General features: G+C 44.5%; 1 protein-coding gene across 50 annotated transcripts in view; it reads left to right on the forward strand.

Moving 5' to 3' along the window:
* The window catches only part of Ank3 (ankyrin 3, epithelial), a 493,951-nt gene that overhangs the window by 150,561 nt on the left and 319,610 nt on the right, over positions 1 to 23,780 (forward strand). For 42 of the 50 annotated variants that reach the window (XM_011243291.2, XM_011243290.2, XM_006513122.3 and 39 more), the window contains exon 1: positions 166 to 22,879. The exons of the other annotated variants lie outside the window; for them this stretch is intronic. In XM_011243291.2, the coding sequence (XP_011241593.1) occupies positions 22,766 to 22,879 (114 nt within the window). In that variant the 5' untranslated portion in view covers positions 166 to 22,765. Of the gene's footprint in view, positions 1 to 165; positions 22,880 to 23,780 lie in introns of those variants that run through there. 50 annotated transcript variants of the gene reach the window in all.

Below are 23,780 nucleotides of genomic sequence, written 5' to 3' on the forward strand. Positions count from 1 at the left end.
TATACTGTTTAAACTTTAAAAATATATTTTATACAATATATTTTGATCATATCCTATTCCCTGGGTCCTCTCAAATCCTCTCTAGCCACCTAACTTGATTCTCTTGATATTCTCTCTCTCTCTCTCTCTCTCTCTCTCTCTCTCTCTCTCTCTCTCTCTCTCTTTCTCTCTCTCTCTGGAATGAAAAAAAACTAAAAAGACAAAAATCTCAAATCATAAAGAAAGCAGACACACACACAAATATACAAAACAAATAAAACCATGTGTCTATTTTATTTTGGCCAGTTACTCCTGTACACAGGTGCTGATCTGGGGGTATAGTTGGAATACCTAGTGTCACTCTGTTGGATAAAATTGATTTCCCCTCTCCCAATAGGCATAAATTGCAAATAGCTTCTATGTTAGGGATGGAATTTTGTTTCCACTTTTTCTTCTATGTGTTAGGATTTTATCTGGCTTCAATTTGTGCAGGTCTTGTTCTAGAGTGTCTTTTGTAGAGCTGGAATTGTGGGTAGACGTTATTTAAATTTGTTTTTATTGTAGGGTTTTTTTCCTCCTTTGATTGTGGTTGATAGTTTTGCTGGGTATAGTAGTCTGGGCTTGTTTTGGTGGGTATAATAGTCTGAGTTGGTATCTGTAATCTCTCAGAGCCTATGGAAATCTGTCCTGGCTCTTTGGTATTTTTCCACTGAAAAGTCAGGTCCTATCCTAATGGCCCTCCCTTTATACATTACTTGATATTTTTTCCCTTGTAGCTTTTCATACTTTGTCTTTCTTCTGCACAGTTAGTGTTTTAGTTATTATGTGTCTTGAGGAATTTCCTTTCTTTCTCTGTCTGTTTTGTGTTCTATATGCCTCTTATACATTGATAAGCACCTTTTTCTTTAGGCGTGGGAAATTTTCTTCAATGACTTTTGTTAAAAATATTTTCTGTGTCTCTACCCTGGATTTTTTTTTTCTCTTTCCTCTATACCTATTTTCCTCAAGTTTGGTTTTTTTCATAGTGTCCTAGACTTCATGAATACTTTTGTGTCTGGATTTTTTTTTTTTTTTTAGATTTAACATTTTCTTTGACAGAGATATTCATTTCTTCTACCTTGTCTTCAAGATCTGAAATTCTCTCCTCCACTTTTTCCTCAGTTAGATGAGGCTTGCCTCTGATCTCTTTGCTTTACTTGCTGAGTTTTTTCTTTTTGGTTTTATTTCATTTTGGCTTCTCTTTCTCAATTCTATTTCCTTGTTATGTTCTATTTTCATTATCTCCTTCCACTGATTGTGGTTTTCCAATCTTCACTAAGGCATATATTCATATTCCTTTTAGACACTTAAACATATTCATAATTGTTCTTTCAAAGTCTTTGTATTGTGCTTCAGCTAAACTGCTTTTCTTAGAGAACATTACAGTGTCATTTTTGGCTTCTGGATAAGGCATATTGTTTGTCTGTTCACATTTGTGGTTTTGCCCTAGGATCTAGGCTTCTGGGGTTATGACACAAGTGGTGTTTCTTGATGTGTTCACCTGGTCTCACCTTTGTTGGGTGAGTGTTTTGTTCTTTGGTTGCTGTTACCTCTGGTTTTAAACCAGAAGAATGGTACTTGCTTTCAGAGTTGAGGCTATTCTGGGTTTTAGGGTTCAGACTCTGGTCCCAGATCTGAAATTCTGTTTGTAACTCTAGATGGGGTGGGTGATAGGCTAACAGGGGAAGAGACCTGATCTAAAAATCTCTAAAAAGGAGTTAGGGTCCAGTTCCACAAGGGAAGGCAGAAGCAAAGGTACCCTAGGTCTTGTCTAGGATGACAGCAGGTCCTCTATAAATGGATACAGACTGGGAGGAGGTACTAAGGCAGAGCTGTGGCTTTAATAGCAATATCCTAGAGAGAACAAAGTAGATAAGGGGAAAGTGAGCCCTGGTAGCCTAGGTCCCACTGTATGTGGTGACTGTATAGTCCCTGATAGAGAGCAGTTCTACGTGTTGTTGAGAGGCATGAAGGAATGGAGATGGGCTAGGTGTGGCTTAGGTGGGCATTAAGGAGAAACTAGTGGGACCTCAGACTTGTGCTATAAGGTAGAGTCCCAAGGGCCTTATTTTTTTAAATATAATATTTATGTTAATTTCCTGAGAATTTTATATATGTATACAATCTAATAGTGTACAATCTAGTTTCACCATATTTACCCCCCACTCCCCTCTCTAGCTCCTCCTGGATCCCATTTCCCATGCCCCCCCCCTTTAACTTCATGTGTGTGTGTGTTTTTTTTTTAAATAACCCACTGAGTTTAATTTATACTGCCCATATGTGCATGCATGGATGTGGGCTAGTCACTGGCATATCATCTACCTACCAAGGCTGCACCTATGAAGAAAGCCAGTTCTCCCTCTCTTACCAGCCACCAGCTGTCACAAGCTCCTCAGCTAAGAGTGGGAGTTTTCATGTCCTTCCCCAATCCATGCCAGACTGCTGACTGGCTTGACCTTGCCCAGGTCTTGTGCAAGCAAGCACAGTTGCTGTGAGTTCATGAGTGTTCCACCCAGGCCTTGCTGACCTCTGTCCCTTACAGTCTCTCTACCTCTTCCACCGTGGTCCCTGAGCCTTGAGTGGAGAGAGGATGGGAGTGGGCTGTGATATAAATGTCCCACTTAGGGCTGAGTACTGCACAGATACTTATTCTCTGCACATAGACTGGTTGTGATTCTCTGTATTGATCTCAGTTTACTATGCAAAGTCCCTTCTCTGGTGAGGAATGAGAACTCCACTAATCTATGGGTGTAAAGATACATATTTAGTAGATATCCTGATATCATGCCCATTTAGCAAAATAAAAGCAGTAGGTTTTTCTCTAGGGCCCCTGATCTTCCTGGCCACAAGTGCTTGGCTAAACTGCAGTACCAGACATGAGTTTCTTCCTGTGGAGCAGTCCTTAACTCCAACCAGAAGGCACTCAGTTACCCCAGTAACATTCACACCAGTACCAATCAGAAGGCAGTTGGTTACCCCAGTAAGATCACACCACTACCACACCTGTGGGCATGTCTTGCCTGGGCAATCATAGTATCACTATTAGATAGGTAGCCAAAACTAGTTTGAACACCTTCCAAATGATCTTTTTATCTCTGAAAGATCATTAGTTGATAGTGGTTGCCTCTTTTCCCTCATCCATACTTTGGAAAAACTAAGGCACAGCCAGCTGTGGTCAAAGGTGAAACCATCCATTTCCTCCCAATACCAACTGGCTTCACTGAATCTTGGATCTGGGCAGGCTTATTCAAGATTCAGACTGTTTTTTTTGTTTTTTTTTTTTTTTTGTTGTTGTTTTTTTTTTTTTTGTTTTTTGTTTTTGAGACAGTGTTTCTCTTTGTAGTCCTGGCTGCCCTGGAACTCACTCTGTAGACTAGGCTGGCCTCAAACTCAGAAATCTGCCTGCCTCTGCCTCCCAAGTGCTGGGATTAAAGGCGTGTGCCACCATTGCCCGGCTAAGATTCAGACTTTTCTCTAGTGCACTGTACACTGTAGTTTATATGTGATGGTTATGTCTTCAGGGTTGCTAAGAGGGGACTAGGTGCAGGGCTGGGAAGCAGATGGCCTTTCCCCCCAGTGCCTTATCCCTGGAACTGAAGTGTTGGAGATTCTGTGGGTTTTTTGGGGGGAGGGGGTTGGGGTGGGACAGTGGTTGTCCTTAGCTTAGATGAGAGAGCAGGACACCTACCTGCCCATTACATCTTTAGATGGGAACATGTATTAGTTCCTAGCCTAAGCTTAGCTAGGATAACTTTCCTTCCTCTTTTCCCACTGAGAAAAAGGGAATGCCCCATATTAAAATAGTCCTAGAGGACCACCGATGATTTATCCTTTCTTGTCCCAATTGTATGAGTGTAATCTAATTGTAAAAAACAAATATCACCCCAAGTAGTTTATAACTAGTTCATTTATAACACAAGTCTGATGTGGCTCGGCAGGGGAGGTTGGCATATGTTGAATGAAGACCAGCTCCGACAATGTGTTTCAGCCATCCAAGGAGGGGACATGGGGTCAGTGACAATTTAAAGCAGGAACACACTCACACATACTTGGTGGATGAAGCAAGCTACAACGAGCAAGTTCCAACAACTTTACTTATGTATGTATATACATACACAATTTTACATATGTACATAATACACACATACAAACATACATACATACTTGCAAAGCTCCAACAACTTTACACATATACAGACAGACAAACAGACCGACAGACAGATATACTTTCAGACATCGAGTGGATGGAGCTACTTCACATATATACACATACATATATTTTTGGTGGATGGAGCAGACTCCTAAGAGCTGGCTCCAACCTCATTACATACACATACATACACATGTTTAGTGCACACCTTTAATCCTGGCATTTGGGAGGCAGAGGCAGGTACATATCTGAGTTTGGGGCCAGCTAACCAGTGAGTTCCAAAAAAGACAGGGCTACACAGAGACTCCATGTCTCAAAAAGAAAAAAGAAAAAGGAAGAAAGAAGGAGAAGGAGGAGGGAGGAGGGAGGAAGGTGGAAGAAGGAGTGAGGAGGAAGAAGAAAGACGAAGAAGACGAAGAAGACGAAGAAGACGAAGAAGACGAAGAAGAAGAAGAAGAAGAAGAAGAAGAAGAAGAAGAAGAAGAAGAAGAAGAAGAAGAAGAAGAAGAAGAAGAAAGAGGAAGAGGAAAGAATCATTTTTGAAGTGTCAAGCAATCTAAGTTCTATGGGGTATATTTGAGAACAAACCCAAACAAGGCGCCCCTTCTACCTGGGACCTGAAATCCTGAAAGGGAGTCAGGACCTGAAGAGAGGGGCGGTGAATTCTGAAAGACTGCAACCCTGTCTTGTGCTTTTAAACATGGCGAGTAATATCACAGAATTCACAGCATCAAGAGTTACTAAGTTTCCAGTCAAGTTATCCAAAACACAATAGTTGAATGGGCCCCAGGAGGTTGCAGTGACAGGAGGGGGCGGGGCACAAGACCAGAGTGGCTGAAGCATGCATAGACAGGTGACTGTGTTCTGGGTGACAGGGAAGGACCCTGGGGTCACATCACAGGGCTCACGGTGATAGGGAGGTGGGAGAATATGCTCCCCCAGAGTGCGGGACAGTGGTAGACAAGTAGGAGGCATATCTTATGCATATTTTTGGATGCTGAGTTTGATTTATCCAAAAGGAGACATCGAACAGGCAGTTGGATTTTTGGGTCAGGAGCTCCAAGGAGGGTCCACACTGTGAGTCATCTCAACTGGGAGATAATTGACGCTGTGGGTGTGGATGAGGTGGCTTCGGCTTGCAGAGCAATGCGTGGGAAGAAAGGGCTCAAGATGGAGACTGGCTTTTTCGCGGTCCATGGGAAAGCGGGCTGCATCTGGAAAGGAAGCCGATAAGGACTGACCCCTGTACAGATGGGGTCCTCGGCGGGGTCCTCTGTGGAGTCTTCAGCAAGCTCTCCTGCTGGATCCTCTGCAAAGCTGCTTTCCAAACCTCTGTTGTTGTTGTGTTTTAATTTTTGCTGTTGTGGTTTCTTTGTTTGTTTGTTTGTTTTGTGTTGCCGTAGGGTCTCACATGTCCCAGGCTGGTGTCTATCTTGATCTAAGAATCACAGATGACCCTGAGCTGACCGTAGTGCCCACACTTCCCAAATGCTGGGATTACAGGTGTACTCCCCACTACCTGGTTTATGTAGCCTTGTGGATGCTATGTAAGCGTTTCCCAGCTGAGTCAAACCCCCAGCTCCTGCTTCAGTTTCTTCACGGATAAAAAACATTGCCATTTTATTTACCAGAAAAGATCTTAGCCTTACTATGAAACAAAACAAAACACAACACAACAACAACAACAACAAACCCAGCATGCAAGCGCGTTGATACTCTCCACTGTGGACTTAGTCAGGAGTGGCTCCATATCTTCTGGTCAGAGTAGAACCACTGGCTACAAGCGATGAGCCATATTCCGATAAAGCTATTATTTCCTATCTGACTGGCTCAATCTGGAGAGGTTAAGGTTTGGGTCAGGAAGAAAGTTTCACTGACCAAGTCCGGTGTGCAAAAGGATGTCATGGATAGTTAGGGCTCTGGAGAAGGAAAAAAAAAAAAAAAAAGACTTGTGTTTTAAGCAAATAAAAATGAATAAATAAATAAATAGAAACCAAGGTTCTCCTTCTGTAGGAGTAGTGATGTCAGTACACCTCAGCAGGTGGCTTTCCTGCCAGGTCCTCACACTGCACTCTCTGGAGATATCCCCCATTACTGCTGAGGACAGCCTCAGCTGAGGACAGCCCCATAATGAGAGCATCCTGGCAATGCCTGTTTGTTTTCCAAATGCCTTACTCTTGCTAATTAGCTAACGCACCAGTGTTATTAGCCCATCTCAGATGCTTGTCTTTACTGGGAGGATGTGAGTTAGTTATGGGATATACAGAAGCCTGGTGGGGGGTTGGGAAGGTGGCGGGGGTGGGGGTGGGGGTGGCAGTGTTGCACAATACTTCCACGCCATGTTCCAGTATGATATACATTGCCTGTTATTCCCTGGTGGAGCTGAGGGGTTGGCTCTCTCTTTTTAATCTCTGGGTCTCTTGTCACTCAAGTTATACTGGTCACAGGGACAGAAGTCGTCACCATGCAGAACTAATAATGAGTGGTTCTCAAGTCCGCAGCATCGGAGAGGTTGCTTCCAAGGACAGGGAGTGCCTGATTTTATTGCCTCCTACAGATTTATTCCAGAGAATCCAGGGATAAAATGGGAAACATTGTGTGGCTGGGTGTGCTGGGATATAAGTTGCCTGAGCAGATGGCTGTGGGGGTAGGGGCAGGAATAATCAAAAGCCATCGGTTTCCCTCCCTCCGCAATGCAGCAAGAGGTTGACAGGCTAGGGACAGTCTCGGGAGAGCGGCTCGCTCGCGATCCTTTCCTTCACCAGCAATAACCAGGTGACAGAGACAGAGCATGGGTTCCTATAAAAGCAAAGCGATGCGGAAATGCTTTTAAAAGGAGACATACACAGCCCCCCCCACCCCTTTCAGTCTTCAGAGTAATTTGCTAGATCTGGTGTGTCACTTTTCAGCAATATGACCTTTTCAGGCATTTAATCACATCTGAGTCTCAATTCACACACCATAAGACAGGATTTCTAAGACCCACCTTACTGGATTTGGGCACACATTCAATGGATAATTTATGTAAATCCCAGCGCTTAGCAGGTATTCCATATTAATGAGCGAGTGAGCAGATGTGTGAATTACCTAGCCTAGTGCCTGCCACCTAATAGCTGCTCACTAAAGATGTCTTTTGCTTGTGGTGGTGTTCCTTTTGAAGCCACTATGGAAGATCTGAAGATCGGGAATGTCTTTTGCCTTGTAAATGGAAGCTGGGGATTGCCCTTGCAAGCCTACCTGTAGATGCTTAGAGGCTGGGGAGATGGGCACACAACATCCACTCTAGCATCTCAGGGACAGGCAACCCAAAGTATAATATATTTTCAATGCTCACACAATTGTTTGCCACAAGCATTTATCACCTGATATCCACTGGGTCCTAGGATACAGAATCTGCAGATAAGCCTGTGTTTGTTTATCTCCTCCCCCTCCTCCTGCTCCTCCCCTCTTCCTCCTCCTCCTTCTCCTCCTCCTACTCCTCCTTCTCCTCCTTCTCTTCCTCCTACTCCTCCTTCTCTTCCTCCTTCTTCTCCTCCTCCTGCTTCTCCTTCTTCTCCTCCTCCTTCATAACATTTACATAGAGTGGAATGAATGGAATTTAAATGTACTATTTGGAGCAAGGAAGATGTCAAAGCTGGTTGAACATTTGCCTTCCAAGTGTGATACCCTGATGTTGATCCTCAGGACCCAGGTAGAGATGCTGGATGCATTTGCAGTCCTAATACTAGGAAAGTGAAGACAGATTCTTTTTGTTTGTTTATTTTGGTTGGTTGTTTTTTTGTTGTTTTTTTGTTTTGTTTTGTTTTGTTTTGTTTTGTTTTGTTTTGTTTTGTTTTTGAGACAGGGTTTCTCTGTATAGCCCTGGCTGTCCTGGAACTAACTTTGTAGACCAGGCTGGCCTCGAACTGAACTCAGAAATCCACCTGCCTCTGCCTCCCAAGTGCTGGGATTAAAGGCGTGCACCACCACTGCCTGGTGAGAGATTCTTGCTAGCCAGCCAGTGCAGCCTAATTGGTGGCTCTGAGCCAATGAGAGACCCTATCTTAAAAGAATCAGACAGTATTCTTGAGGGTGGCATCTAGGTAGTCCTCAGGCCCCCCAAATCCCTTTGGTTTATCTGTTTGTCTGCTAACAGATATCTAGGCTGTTTCAAGATTTGTTGTTACATAAAACTGGCATGAACACTCTTCTACAAGACTCTCTTGGACATAAGTTTCTTATATCTTCTGACAGCATCTAAGGATGAAGTTGCTCAGTTACAAGAGAAGGGCTTACTTTTTAAGTTAAAAACCCCCTGTGCTTTTCCCAAAGCCATTGTCCAGCCATACACTCACCAGTAACAATGTGTTAGGTTGTGGCTGCTTTCACATCCTTGCCAGAATTTGGTATTTTCAGTCTACAAGATTTTGTTTTTAATTGTGTGTCTGTGTGTTAGCATAGTGGGCTTGAGTCCAGGTGCCCTCAGAGGCCAAAGGCATCAAATTCTCTAGAACTAGAGTTACAGGCAGTTGTGAGCCATTCAGCCTGGGTTTAAAGAACCAAAACCAGGTCCTCTGGAAGCACACTGGGAAATCTTGGTTCTGAGCTATCTCTCCATTCCTCTGTCTTCTCGTTCTTAGTCTTTCTGGTAGATGGTGGTATTCTATCCAACACATGGCTTGCAATTCTCCCTTCTCCCTAATAATGGGGAGCAAAGTTGCATGCAACAACAGACTGTGAATATCCAAGATGGTGACTTTGCCTCTGAAATGCTAGGATGTAACTCTCAGAGACGTGGGCAAGTGTCGCCTCTGTGCTCCCTGGACAAGTGTCCTGTCCTCCCAGGACCCACAATGAACAGAACTCCTTATCCTGTAAATTTTGCTTATCAGACTCATTTGCAACTTATAGACACTGATCATTTGCTTGGTAAAGCTTTGAAAACATTCTCCCACAGTTGAGGCCTGTACCCTACTCATTTCATCTCTTATTAATTACAGTTACCTGTAAGATATAAATTATTATCATTTGGATGTAATATATCAATTGATTGACTGAAGCTAATTATCACATCCCCAGCTACAGATGTTTAATACTTACTGTGAACATGTTCAGATCTAGTCTCTCTTAGCATGTTCTCTTCATTCGCGTTTGTTCATTTTGTGTTTGTGTGCCTTATATATGTGGACACGTGTTCCTGGGTGTGTGCACAGATGCACACATGCAAGTTGAGGCCAGAAGCTAGTGTCAAACATCTTCATTTATCACTCTGAAACTTAGTTTTAGGCATGGGAGTCCCTTACTGACCCTAGAGATCACCTTTTCAGTGAGATAGGTAGCCAGTGAACACCCTGGATCTTGCCATCTTTGCCCCTCCAGGATTGAAAGTGCAGCGTGCTCTGATACTGTGCCTGACATTTTACAGGAGTGCTAGAGATTTGAACTCAGGTCCCCGAGCTTCTGTGTTCAGCAGTTTACTGACTAAGCTCTCCTGCTAGCCTCTGTATGTGTCTTTAAAAATCTTCCTTTCTTCCTATCTCTGTTTCTTCCTCCCTGTCTTCTGAGGTGCCGGGGATTGGATGCAGAGCCTTGGCATCCACATCAAGGGTTCTCCTGAGCTGTAGTCCCCAGGCCCGACTCTTAGCAAAAATAATTAGACCATTCTGAATTATGCCTTGTAATCACCGCTGATCTTGTAAGACCTATGTACAGCTGACCTTAAAAATGAAATGAAAGAAAAAAGTAAGTAAAACAATAAAGCTATCCCTCCGATGGCTAGGGATGTGCATTGTCTTCGCCAGCATAGCCGGGTTTGCAGTCCCCCCCAGGAGAGCGGTCTCTGAGTGTGTCTTTGCAGGAGTTTCTGGGGAGGTTGAATGAAAAGGAAAGACCCACCCTGAGTGCAGGTGCCTCCATTTCATGGGCTGGGAATACATTCGGAACTAAAATGCAGAAAAGAGAAAGGCAGATGAGCAACAGCATCTTCCTCCCATTGCTTCCTGTAAGCCCAGGCAGATCAGCCACCTCGTGCTCCTGCGCTATGCCAACCCTCCAGGACGGACTTTGTCTGCTCAAACCAGGATCCCGAATCCATCTTTCTTTCCTGTGTTGCTGTAGTCGGGCACAACCTCAGAACTAATTTACTGTCTCGCCTTTATCCCTCCCACCGGCTCACCTCTGTCAAGGTAGCCTCTGCTTCTAGGACTGTGGTAAATGCCATCCATCAAATGCTTGCTGAAATCTCTGACCCCACTCCCTTAGATTATTAGATTTCTGTGGAGTTGAGTTCCATATGCCCTTTGGAACTTACCTGAGGCTTTTGGAGAGCATAAACTTTATATTCTGATGAAACAATTCTCTGGATGTTTACTTGTTTATTTAGTACATGTGTGCACACCCTTGCTCACTACACCTGTGGCGGTGGACATGGGAGGTCAGAGGTCAACTTGTGGGATTCAGTTCTCCATCCCCCCATCATGTGGGTCCTGGCACTTACCGAGTACTGAGACTCTTTGGCATCACGGCAAAGGTGAGCCTTAGCTTAATGTAAAGCAGCGACAACACAAGGCTAGAAAGAATCCACTCACTGTTAATGGTGGCTCTTGCTAAATGGTGGCGGTATGGTTTTATTTTTAAAGGTACTGATTTCCTGTTTAGGGAAAGTCGGTTCTTCTTGGAGAGCCTTCATATTTTCTGTTAATATTCACAAACACTTGAGAAGATCAACACAGCCACTTCTTGATAAATGTAATGTTTTTATGTTTTAAAAAGCCACTGTTGAGGCAGGCAGGTTTCTGAGTTCGAGGCCAGCCTGGTCTGCAAAGTGAGTTCCAGAACAGCCGGGTCTACACAGAGAAACCCTGTCTCGAAAACAAACAAACAAACAAACAAACAAACAAAAAGCCACTGTTATGGGGCTGGAGGGATAGTTCAGCAGATAGGAGCACATACTATCTTCCAATACATCTGAGTTTTGTTCCTAGTACCATGTCTGGTAACTCAAAAACCACCTGTAACTCTAACTCTAAGGGGATCTGGTGCCCTCTTTTGGCTTCTCCCAGCACTACACTCTCAGGTACACACACATGCACATGCACACAAAATTAAACATAAAAAATAAATCTTTATAAAAGCCACAATGGCCGGCCAGTGGTGGCACACGCTTTTAATCCCAGAACTTGGGAGGCAGAGGCAGGTGAATTTCTGATCTTGAGGCCAGCCTGGTCTACAGAGTGAGTTCCAGGACACCAGGGCTACACAGAGAAACCCTGTCTCAAAAAACCACCCCCAACCGCCCCCCCAAAAGCCACAATGATTATGAGAGAGACTTGCACAAAGGCTTTGGTAAACAACTTAATCTGCATTTTAATTTTATCTTATAACTGAACTACTACAGGGTCTGAAGTCTTAGAAAAATTGAACTGGCTAAAAACTATCCTTACAACTTGATGCAGTGTTGGATGTGATTCCGACTGCTTATCAACCTAGTCTGATGGACACACAGGCTGAGTCTCACACATTGAAGTCTGTATTGAATTGATTCTTCTCTAGGTCCCATTTCTCTTGTTAGTAGACTTTGACCCAAACCCTATTAGACAGTGGTACTGTCCGACCAAAGCAAACTGAACCATAGATTGTAACATATATAATTTATTCCTGCTGGCTTGGTTGTCCCAACAACTTTCCACACAGTAAATGGTCAGTAACATGTCCAGTGTGGTAGAAGCCTCTCATCTCCATTTGGGTGCTGATGCATTCGGGACCCCATACCAGATGGGGGTGTGGATTTGGAACCCACGTCGCCCCTCCCATTTTAAACTTGAATGGGTGGGTTTGGTTTTCATTGCCATGGAAGAGCACATGTAACATGATAGCTGTGCAGAGCTGGACTGAGCTGAGGCCCGTCGAGCACACCTACACTCCCTCAGGAGCTCCTGCCTGCAACTCCGTGATGCAGGCCGCCTTTTCCGTGTCAACACCTGCTCATTAGGAACCGGACCAAGACTCCCAAGGGCTCTCAGATGGCTTTGCCCCTGTGTCTCTGCCAATCTGCCTCAGAGTTTAAAAATCAACCTTGAGATGAAACTCTGGCCTTTCCTCGTAGCTAATCCACCAAACCATCTGGCCCTGTGGCTTCTTGAATACCGTCTAGTGCGTGTGAAAAAGGGACACTGGGTAGAACCAAGAGAGCAGACCTGTCTACATGTCTCAAAAGACAATGCACTGGCACTGGAGTGGCGGTTTGAATGGAATTCAACTTAGAATATAAGCCCAAGTTTGTCTTTCCAGAGTTTGTCTTTAGTTACAAGATATTTGCTTGAAGCTTTTTACCCTGCTGGGAGAGTGTGGGCATGTCTCCAACTTTAGTTCTTTTAATAAAATAAAGGAGCATAATTATGATTTTTAAAAAGAGATTTCCCCCTTAATTTCCTATTAGGTTTAATACATTATCACATGGGAAAGACTTCTCTGAATATTTATTGCCTTGCTCCCCAAAGTAATTGAATAACTTAGTAGGACATGTATAGAATATCATATTAATTCAAGCGCCCTGGACATCCGTTAAATCTGGGTGTCTTTAACGCACACATGGATTATTCTGCTTAAGCAGAGGATGTATCTAATGCAAACCCTTTCAGTAAAGAAACTAGAATGATTTCATCTCTGTGTATATGGCTTCCACTCAAACCCACAGGATATATTCTGTGTGTCAAGTCTGTCTATCCACATGTGTGTCATGTGGATAGACAGACTTGACTCACATGTATACATACATGCTCCTTGTGAGTATATGCACAGAGATATATATGCTCATGTATGCGCGAATGTCACATGCTTCAGGCTGTACCTCATTGTCCCTCTTTATTTCTCAGAGACCTTACAAATAGTTTGCCAGTAATTGTGTGGAGTCTGAGAACGCAGCAAGTCACCAGCCCTGAGCCAGCTCCAGCCTTGCTTCCAAATACAGTCTGAGTGCAAAGAATAAAACTTGTATTTATCAATGGTTAAGAACAGATCACAAAGTAATACTAGTGACACGTGACACTTATATTTGTGGGATTTGATTGGGTCAGAGCTAAACCTACCACTTAGTACCTCTGGCTGCATTGGCATCAACAGCAGAGTCCAGCAGGCCTCCAAGTCCACCTGGCTAGCCGAGACGAGGCCTGCCTCACCCTTAGGAAATGTGTTTGCTAACCTTCTTAAAAGAGTCAAATATTAAATACTACAAAAATCCACCTCAACCAAACAAGAGCCCCTCGTGGTTGAAAAGCACTGGATCCTCTCATGCGACCTCCTCAGAGAGAAGTTAGGAAAGAGAACGATCTATCTCAAATTTTATCTTCTGCACACCAAGCGTGGTGGCACATGCGTGGAAATCCCAGGACTTGGGAGGCAGTGCTCAGGAGGATCAGACATGCAGAGTTATCCTCAGTTACATAGCAAGTGCCGTGGGCTACATGAAATCCTGCCTCAATAAAAAGTCTCTAATAGTTTTTTTTTTTTTTAATAGCTTCGTAACATGTCAGGGAAAGGCAAGTAAGAAGCTAGAAAGTTGTAGAGAGTGTCATATGAATCTTAGAGATTTATTTTTGTTTTTTAATTTGTGGTATGTGTGTGTGTGCGTGTGTGTGTCCACAGAGTCCAAAAAAATGTCAGATCCACCTGGATCTGGTGTTACAGATGGTTGTGAGCTGCCATGTGGGTGCTGGGACCTGAACTCTGGCCCTCTGCAAGAGCGGCAAAAGTATTTAAGCACTGAGTCATGCCCAGCCCTATCATGTGAATCGTAATTGCTCTGGTTGACAGCGTGCCTTCTGTAGTAACACAGGATAGAAAGCCTACTGAGATTTGACGGTTCATGGGATGCATAGGAGCTCTGAATACCCCAAGTGTGCTAAGGATCGAAGTATCCACCCATGTCAGCATCAGTCAGTGCTTCATGTACAAGGTTTGCTTTCTGTGACACTCAGGGTTTATAGACATCCACTACTGAAGCTTGCTGCTAAGATAGGAAAGTCACAAGTTGCCACGTCTTACAAAGACAAAGCTATATATACACTGCCAATAGTGCTTCCTATGGCTGTGAGTGTTGCAGCTAAGACAACAGAAAGATTTGTTTGCTGAGAGGACAATCTTCACAGGCTGACTTGAAATGTGTTTTATAGTTAGGGATGGCTTTGAACTCCTGATTTTCTAGCCTCCACCTTCTGAGTATTGGGGTGCCAGATATATACCAATACATTTATCTTTTTGGGTTCTGGGGATCAAACCCAGGACCTATGCATGCTAGGCAAGCACCCTATCACCTGATCTACATGCCCAGTTCCAGCATATCTATAAAACATAAATCCATGTGTCTCACACTTTGATCTAGACTTGTGCCTAGGCTTTGTGTGACATTTGACTGACTGCCTTTATATGGCATAGTGTCTCTCTCTCTCTTAGTCTTACCTACCACTGTATGAACAGCCTTGCCAATCAACTGATTAAACGTTCTATTGTCTAGAAGCAGAACCCATTTCTTGCAGTGTGTCTCCCCCTCTTCTACACAGGGTTGGGAAATGATCACTGTTGTCTTGGGTTCAATATAAGATTTCCTTCTTTTGTCCAAGCTGGTCTTACATTCACCAACTCTCTGCTGCCTCTGCCTCCCCAGTGCTGGGCTTGAAGGCTTCTGCCAATACACCCAGCAGGCCACCAGCTTTCTGACTCTTCAAATCTGTCCCTTCACACCTGTGCCATCAGCTAAATAGTTCCCTTGAAAGTCAGCTGACCTTGCCTGCATCTTGATTGGAGAACAACAGGGAACGGACACACATGTCAATTTTCAAAGTCCATGATGGGAAAGAAACTTCACTGTGCAGCTAGGAAAGCAGGAAGTGAGGTGCACAGAGGGTGTTCCCTCATATCTCACAGTTACTTGGAACAAAGTTGGGAGAACATGCTGTTTTGGCCACATGCATGGCCTTTCCTTTTTGGTGACTTTGGATTTATTGTATAAACACTAAAGATCTCTGAGCTTGGTGGGGGAAAAAATTAAAGAAATCCCACACTTGAATTTTGCTACAAAGGAGACGTGTTTCCACAAACACACAGGAAATGCATTGCATGACTTGATGGTCCTGCTCCATCAGTGTCTTTGAAATTATCACTGAAGGGTTGGTGGGTGAACATGATAACTTTAATTGTTCAGAGAAGAGACAGAAATGTCTGATGTCCATCTTCCGTAACAACATCAGGATCTGAAAAGCCATCAATTTACTATCAAATAATTTTCTCAGTGGAACGATTCCCTGGTGAATTACCACCTGAACGGAGTAGAATGCTTAGTAAACTGGTGCTTGTCACCATCTTGGTTTGTTTCTGTTGGGAATCTAAGGAGGACAGGGGGCAAGGGGCAGATCTATGAGCAGTCCTCTACCCAGGCACTTTGAGTCCAGCATTTCTTAGGAACATTTTTTAAACTATCTGATATTGTCACATCGTCTTCTTGCTTAGAGCCACACACACACCCCCACTGACCTCCTAACTCACAAGACTAGAATGTTCTGAGAATGAATTTTGTCTATCTTATATGCCATTGTAGCACCTGCATAAAGGGGATAAAGGGTGCTCTCTGTCACATGTGAGTGTGTGGCTACATTGACTGGGGTGTGAAGAGTTAATTCATAGAGTTGGGACTGGGGAAAGGCCCGAATTCCTGACCTATAAAATAATGCTTTGAGAGCTGGCCTGTGATTCTGTCCTGTCCACCCTGCCTCTGCTTCCACGGGGCCTCATTGTGTGCCACCTTTTAAAATTACTGTATATTTGTTTCATCGTTTTCTCTCATTGATACGTAAGGGACCACATCTTATTCTGTGTATATGACCCAGGGACCAGACATAGGACCAGCACAGGGTGTAACTGGGGTTTGGAGAGGGAGGGTCACATGACCAATGTGTGAGTAGTGCCTGGTTAGCCAAGTGCCTGGAAATCAGGATATGAGTTTAACTCAAGAACTTCCTAGTATCTGCTCTTGTGCTCTTGGTCACTCTTTGAGGTACACTGATACTGCTATCCACCATAGGTGTGAAATAAACCAGGTAAATGTTCCATTCTCCAGAAACAAAAACCTCCCCTTTCTATGTATTCACACTTATAGAGTCTGCAAATGCTAGAGGCAGGCGCAGGCCAGCTGCTTCTTATTTCTCTATTTCCTTATTTATTTTTTAGAACAGGGTCTCGAAGTGTAGCCCAGGCTGACATCATACTCACAATCTTTTTCTCTCTAGTTCTTGAGTTCCGGGCTAGTTAGTACTGTTTTATAGAGTGAGCACGTGCTCCCTTCTTGAGAGAGTGCGTAATGACAGCTAAGTATCCTTTGACGCTTGTTTTTGGGTCATATGTACTTAGAGGAATACAACTTCTGACAAACCGGGTCCTCTCTTTGTAGATACAAATGAATCTCGCTTGCGTAAACTACTTCTGTTCTGTAGAGATAGAAAATCCCAGGCAAGTCATTTCTTCATGGTACATTTTGCAAGGGAGAAACTCTACTTTGATTAACTCAGTGGCAACCTAGATCAGGTGGGGACAATTATTTTGATAATTTACATTTTCTTAAGCTTAAGCCTTAAAACATGGATCTGTATTTTATTTCATGGAACTTAAGGAGAGTAAACTGACGTGTAAAAATTGCCCCATATATGCTGGGTGTGTTCAAGTCCCTGAATAGAGTATAGGTTGTAAACTTGAACTTTTTAAGTAAATTAAAAACTACCATCTCTAGCTGTTCAGACCCAGCAGCTACCTATGTGTTCAGACAGCAGCTGATGAGTTCAGGTTAGGATGTCTGCTTAAATAGACCATCCCTAGATAGCTTCTTTTATTTAAAACATCCAGTGACTTCTGTCACCTAAATGGAGAGCATTCAGGAGTAGTGAGCTGGTATCTTTGAAGTCTTCTGGTCTGCTTCCTCCTCCTGTGGGAACCCAGAGAAGAAAAGGCTGTCAGATTGGTTCTGTTTGCGTACCACCCCTCTCGCCCGCTAAGCATTCATTGCTCTGCCTGGTACTACCAGTGACCTCTTTCAAGTGGGCAGACACCAGGGGTGTGGCTTCGGGGCCTTCCTCCTGCATTTAAGATCCCCCATCCCCGTGCTGGCCTGTGTGTCTGTGATGGGAAGATGATAGGGGAAGTCATCCCCTGTGTATCTGTCCTCATCTGCCTGTGTGAGGTCACTGAGGCAGCTGGCGTGCTTGGGACAGCTGGCTCTCTCTGCAGTGCTGAGGTCAGCCCCAGTGAGTTGAATGGACTGTCTTCTCAAGGGATGGAGGGTAGAGCCAGGGCAAAGACAGATGGTACCAAGGCCAGTGCTGGTGGGCCACAGGTGTCGCTCCCCAGGAGGAACACAGCCAGGGAGTCCTTCAGAGATACCCTGCCTTGCCTCTCACACCCTTTAAAAAGCACATCGCCTGTTTCATTTGCAGATGAAGAGTGAGCGTGGCTGAGTTTGGAATTTGCCAGGGTGGGTCCTCACTGCTTGCTTTCTTGTTTCTCCACATCATTCTCTATTTAGAATGCCAAACTTAATGAAATAAAAATGGGTCCATTTTTCTTTGTGAGGGAACAATATTTTAACTTTGTTAGGATGAGCTCACACTATTTATGAATAACAGGGATATAGACTCATCAGGAATACTGTTCACGCCATCTGAGCAGACAGATCACTACTGACAACCTGAAGTCAAGCTGGCAGTACCAATTGAATCTAGTCTCCATTACCCTATAGTATATGTATAGAGAACTGTATCGATTCTATACGCTCCCCAGCTTCTATACCTCCACTGCACAATATCTCTTTGAAGGTCAGTTCTGGGAGGAATCGGAGATGTGTTTATGATCAAAATACATTGTACGAAATTCTCAAAAGAAATAATTTTAAAATGAAGGAGGGAAAATACACATCTCTCCTAAACTTTGGTCACCCAAATGGTCATGTTATGCCCATAGAAGTCACACACACACACATCATCAATCTGCCTGTAGACCCAGCTCAACAATATAGAAACACAATGTGGAATGAGTGATAACCAGGAGATGGCCAAGTATCAACTGGATGAGCTAGTACAGTAATTAAAGGGTGCCTTGAGATAACGAGGAAGATGTAACAGTGGAGGTTGGGGAGACAATCCAGGGACATGATAGCTTTGTAAATTCTCCTATCAATTGATTTGAGTTGTTTTCCTGCCGAGCATTTCATCCCAATTGTTGAGTCCTCACTGAATATTACTTAAGGAATAATTTGTACTCCATTTAGCAATTCAGAAAGCATTATTACTTTGATTTAGTAGTAGTTTCATGGTCTGATGCTGCATCTACAAAAGTTATTCTGAATGAACCTCATTCGCTCTGGTAAGCAATCAAGAATGACTTTGTGGCCGGGCAGTAGTGGCACATGCCTTTCATCCCAGCACTGGGGAGGCAGAGGCAGGCGGATTTCTGAGTTCGAGGCCAGCCTGGTCTACAGAGTGAGTTCCAGGACAGCCAGGGCTACACAGAGAAACCCTGTCTTGAAAAAACCAAAAAAAAAAAAAAAAAAAAAAAAAAGAATGGCTTTGTGAAGAGGAGTCACTTTCTGACATCGGTTGTGGTAACAGGTTGCCCACAGGGAAAGACCAAGACTCTTGGTTGCAGCATGCTTGCTTTGAGGGTCACACATCAAATCCAGCTTCTAGAGGAAGGTGGAAGGAACCAGAAGGTTGATGTTCTCTGTCCTTCTCAGGACCAGCCAAGCAGCTGGATGGAGCCTTGCATCCGTGTGATACATGCCTCTCAATTGAAGGGATAGATTAGGAATTCTTTAGCTGAGACTTTCACAAACTAAGAACAATTTTCTCTTCCTTGAGTAAAGTCCTTGAGCTGGAACCTCACTTTTTAACAGTTTGACGGTCTTTGCTCTGGCCATGATCCTGTCTGTTAGGAGTGGGACTGGAAAGGTTGCTCTAGATATGAATGGCCACTGATCTGGCTTTCAGATGCTCCATCTTGCTTTGTAGCTCTACATCAGCAACCCATTCTTGTCACTGTTGGGGACCCACCACACCCTCCAGATGTATATGGTCTGTGCCAACCCGATTGTGGGCCAGTCTAACGGACATTGGAGCAGGATGGCTCAATGAAGCTTTAGTCAAGAAATGAAGAGACTGACTCTCTAGTAAAATGCTAAAACTGTAGGATGCACAGGGATGCCCTCCTTGGTAGACTCACTGTTTGGTCTCAGGGCCGTAAGCAGAGAATAAAACCACACATTTCTTCTAAGGAAAAACAAAACAAAACAAAACAAAACAAAACAAAACAAAACAAAACTTCAGGCTGGTGGGATGGCTCAGGGGTTAAGAGCACTGACTGCTCTTCTGAAAGTCCTGAGTTCAAATCCCAGCAATCACATGGTGGCTCACAACCATCCATAATGAGATCTGAAGCCCTCTTCTGGTGTGTCTAATGACAGCTACAGTGTACTTACGTATCATAATAAATCTTTGGGCCAGAGTGAGTGGGCCCTGAGTGAGCAGAGGTTGCTCAGAGAACTCTCACAACCACATGGCTCACAACCATCTGTAAAATTACGGTGTATTCATATATGTAAAATAAATAACTAAATCTTAAAAAAAAAAAAACCTCTACTAGCTTGTGCCTAAGATTTTATTTTTGATGAGCTCCTGACTTACTTATATAAGTAAGTAGCCAATAGAATTTTCCTCATTACTGGGTCATAAACGTCATACTACAGACTCAGCTTCTGGTCATTTTGGAGAAGCAATGGATTCCCCTACTGGGGAGTGCCCCAGCTTATTCTCTGTTACTGGTGGAGATCAATGTTGGTATATTATTGCTTTGCCAGCCTCCCTTGGAAAAGTTACCTTGATCAAGGGTACGTATAAATATGCCACACTTTAAAAGTTATCATTAGTGTCTATACAGGGAGGAAAACAGATCCGGAAGCCAGAGGGAGAGTAGCCAGTTTTGTAGCTGGCTGCCCTCTTCAGCTGGCTGAAACTGTGTGAATATTCCTGAAAAGTATAGGACTTAGAATGATGCCACACAAAATTTTCACGTTATCCTTTCCTCTGCCCCACTTACGTTTTGTGGAGGACAGAGTCCTGGTGGGAAACCTAAAGCCACTAATGTTTCCCACCAACCCAATTAGGGCTCGTCTGCTATTGAATTTGAGTTAGAATTAACTCTGTACCTTCTCGGCCTTTGTCTGCTTCTTGCTAGGTAAGATAGTCTGATAGGCAATATAGAATATAGAAACTCTGTATGTGGATGTGCATGTGTATTTGTGTGTTTGCATGTGGACAATGCGTGGATATGCACACCAGCACGCATGCACTCACGCGTGTGCACACACACACACATCTTAGGTATCACTGCCTTTTTAAAGGCAGTGTGTCTCATTGGCCTGGAACTGACCAAGTACACTGAGGGGGCTCGCCACTGAACCCCTGGGGTTTGCTGTCTCTACCTCCCCAACTTGGATTACAAGTGTGAGCCATCACACCTATCTACTTTGTATCCAGTGTGGGTTCTGGAGACCATAGGCAGGTTTTTATGATACGCCGTTTCCCCATACCTGAAATGCCTTCGTTGTGAAGATACTTCAGTGGAAATCAAGCTTGTGTGAATATGTGTGCATAGCAGGCCCTCATCTACTGTGTGACCAGGGTGCTTCTCATTTGACCTCAGCGGCATGTGCCATCTACTTCTAATAAGACTATTGGGCTGTGGGTCCTGCATCTTCCAGGTCCTGGAACCTGCCTGGTGATGTCTAGAGGACCTTCCATGGAAGAGAGGGACCTTTGATATCTCTAGCACAACAGTCTGTGGGTGCTGCTGCAAGGAGTTCCACTCAGTGCTCTTGGTGTAAACCAGGTGAGAAACAGCTATGTGGAACCCCAACCCAAGCCCCACAATGCCGTGGGCTTAATGATCCATCTATTGTACAGCTCAGAGAGCTTCCTCCTCAAAGCCCAGTGTATCCACCTTCCAAGCTAAGGCCTGCTGTGCTCAGACCGCACTAGGGAGCCTCTTTCTATTCCCCTTACTTTCTTGATGATACAGAGATGTCTTAACTTGAGCCCACAGGCTTTGGGCCCAGTCTAGCATTTCAGGTGTTTATTGCAAAAACTGTTAATGTCAGTGCTGGTGTGTGTGTGTGTGTGTGTGTGTGTGTGTGTGTGTGTGTCAGTATATGTGAGTGCCTGAGTGTTTGAGTGTGTCTATGTGTATGTGTGCACATGCAGGTGTATGTCTGTGAGTGTGTCTGTATGTGTGTCAGTGTGTGAGTGTGAATATATATGTATGTATGTTTGTGTCAGTGTGGGTGAGTGCCTGAGTGTTTGAGTGTGTCTATGTGTGTGTGTCAGTGTGTATATGTATATGTTTGTGTGTGTATATGTGTGTGTGTTTGAGTGTGTCTATGTGTGTGTGTCAGTGTGTGTATGTGTATGTATGTGTGTGAGTGTATGTGTGTGTGTTTCATTCCCTATTTAGGAGATCTCTTCCAGTGCACGCTCAGAAGACCCCAGTGTCTCTGAGCCTTCTTGCCTCACTTCTCACAATGAATATTCAGAGGCTGCAGTCACCAAGGACTCAGGTCCTACTACTACAGCCCTAGCATGAAAGCCACCAGGAAACACTGATGACAGCCCCCCACCCCTGCTCTCTGCCCCTCACAGGGCAGTAGAGGAGAGAGTCTTGGGGAACCTCTGAATCGAACATCTGTCCCTCCCAGCAGTGGGCTCACGCCGTTCTGGATAGTGTGTTGTCATGAGCATGTTGTTTTAAAAAGACAACAGACCCTTCTGTACTCCTCCCCACAGAATGCATCAGGACTAACTGGGCATAATGGATGCCCTGTTGAGAGCAGCAGTGCATGCATTGTTTGCCTGAAAATTCGCTCAGCATCTCCCTGGGAAAACGTGGCTGATTTATTTTATATATTTCGCCACCATCAGCAGTTGAACTCAAGCTGCTCCGTTCTCTGAAGGGTTAATTTTCGCTCGGTGCGGATCTAGGCTGATGGATAAATTGCAGCTCTCTCTCTCTCTCTCTCTCTCTCTCTCTCTCTCTCTCTCTCTGTCTCTCTCTCTCTCTCTTTTTGTGGAGGATTCTGAAGCCGTTTCTTCAGGATTAGTGCTGGCTTCTCGGCTGCCGCATGTGGGGTGACTCCGGATCTTTCTCCTTTACAAGAGCCACCCTTTGCAGCATTCCCCCTTTGGAGGAACCACTTAGACACTTCCAGCTAGTGGCAGGGGATGCGGCCATAACACAGCTCCTCCGGTCCCAGCTGCCTCCACTACAGCCTCTGCACCAGGATGGCTGTGCTCTCCTCCAGAGGGGAAGGCTCAGCAAGGTGTAGGATGAGATCTGGCCCCTGCTGTGGTGGGTTTTGAAAGCTGCAGTTTCCCCAGCATCTCTGCCTCTCTGCCTCTTGGATGCCTTTCTGCTCAGGCTTCTCTCCTGCGAGGGCTATGCTGCTCTATGCCTGATTAGAGGTACCCAAGGAGATCACCTTTCTCAGAGAAAGCTCTGCGCGCTGCTTGAGACAGGGTCTTTTTCAAATGCATTATGGCTCATGCCGCCTCCCAGTTAAAGAAAAACAGGGATTTAGAAATCAATGCGGAAGAAGAGACTGAGAAAAAAAGGAAACACCGCAAACGGTCCCGGGATCGCAAGAAAAAGGTAGCTATGTGTGCCATGGCCTCTCATCTTTGTGTGTGGATCTCCTTTGACATCTGTGGCAAGCATGGAGAGATCTTTTCACGTGCAGCATAGAGCGTAAATTGGGAGTAGAGGTGGGGGGCTATGGGTGAAGCATGGTCACAGGCTGGGCTTGGGCCAGGGATGCCTTTCTCTGAGGGGGCTGGGGGGGTTATGATTGCAGGGCTCTGCAGAAGGTGCGCCTCACTTTTCAGAGGCTCCGGCACGTTTGTACAACACACAAGGGTGTTGTCAAGGAGTTAAAGTTACTTTCTTTGCAGCTGGGTCAAGGTTAAATCGACTGCAGGTGACTTGTGTTTGTGGGAGAGCCGGCCTTTGTACTTCTTAGAGGTCCCTTGTGCGGGAAAAGGAGCTTTGTGTTGGAAGTGTGTCACATGTGTGCCTGTCTTGGGCCGCTTTGTGACCTCAAGCTGGCTCCTGTTCTGCCTTCTTGCTGTCCTTGGGCCTCTTATCTCTAGGAGGCATTTTTTTTTTTCAGCTGGGGTTCTGCCATGGAAATGAGCTACTAGAAATAACTTTTTTGTGTGTGGTTAAATAGAACTGAAATCAGAGGTTTGAGTCTTACCTGCTGGGTGAGAGTGATCCTAAATGCAGGAATTCCTGTGACATGGGGGTGGAGGAGAGAGCCCTGCAGCCTTTATCACTGATGGCCTGAGATCAAAGCCCTGATGGGGCATTGTATACCCCCTTCTGATGTCTAGGACTATGGGAGAGGGAGACACAGGAGAGAGATTCTGGGCCAGTGGTATATTTCATTGCAGCTAAAGATTTCTTACTATTTGATAGCTTTGTCCTTTAAGATGACTCCTGGGTACTGGCTGCTCTGTGATGCTCCAAAGGACTTTCCCTGCATGGCAATTAA

This window comes from Mus musculus, chromosome 10 (genome assembly GCF_000001635.26).
Source record: "Mus musculus strain C57BL/6J chromosome 10, GRCm38.p6 C57BL/6J".
Classification (NCBI taxonomy): domain Eukaryota; kingdom Metazoa; phylum Chordata; class Mammalia; order Rodentia; family Muridae; genus Mus; species Mus musculus.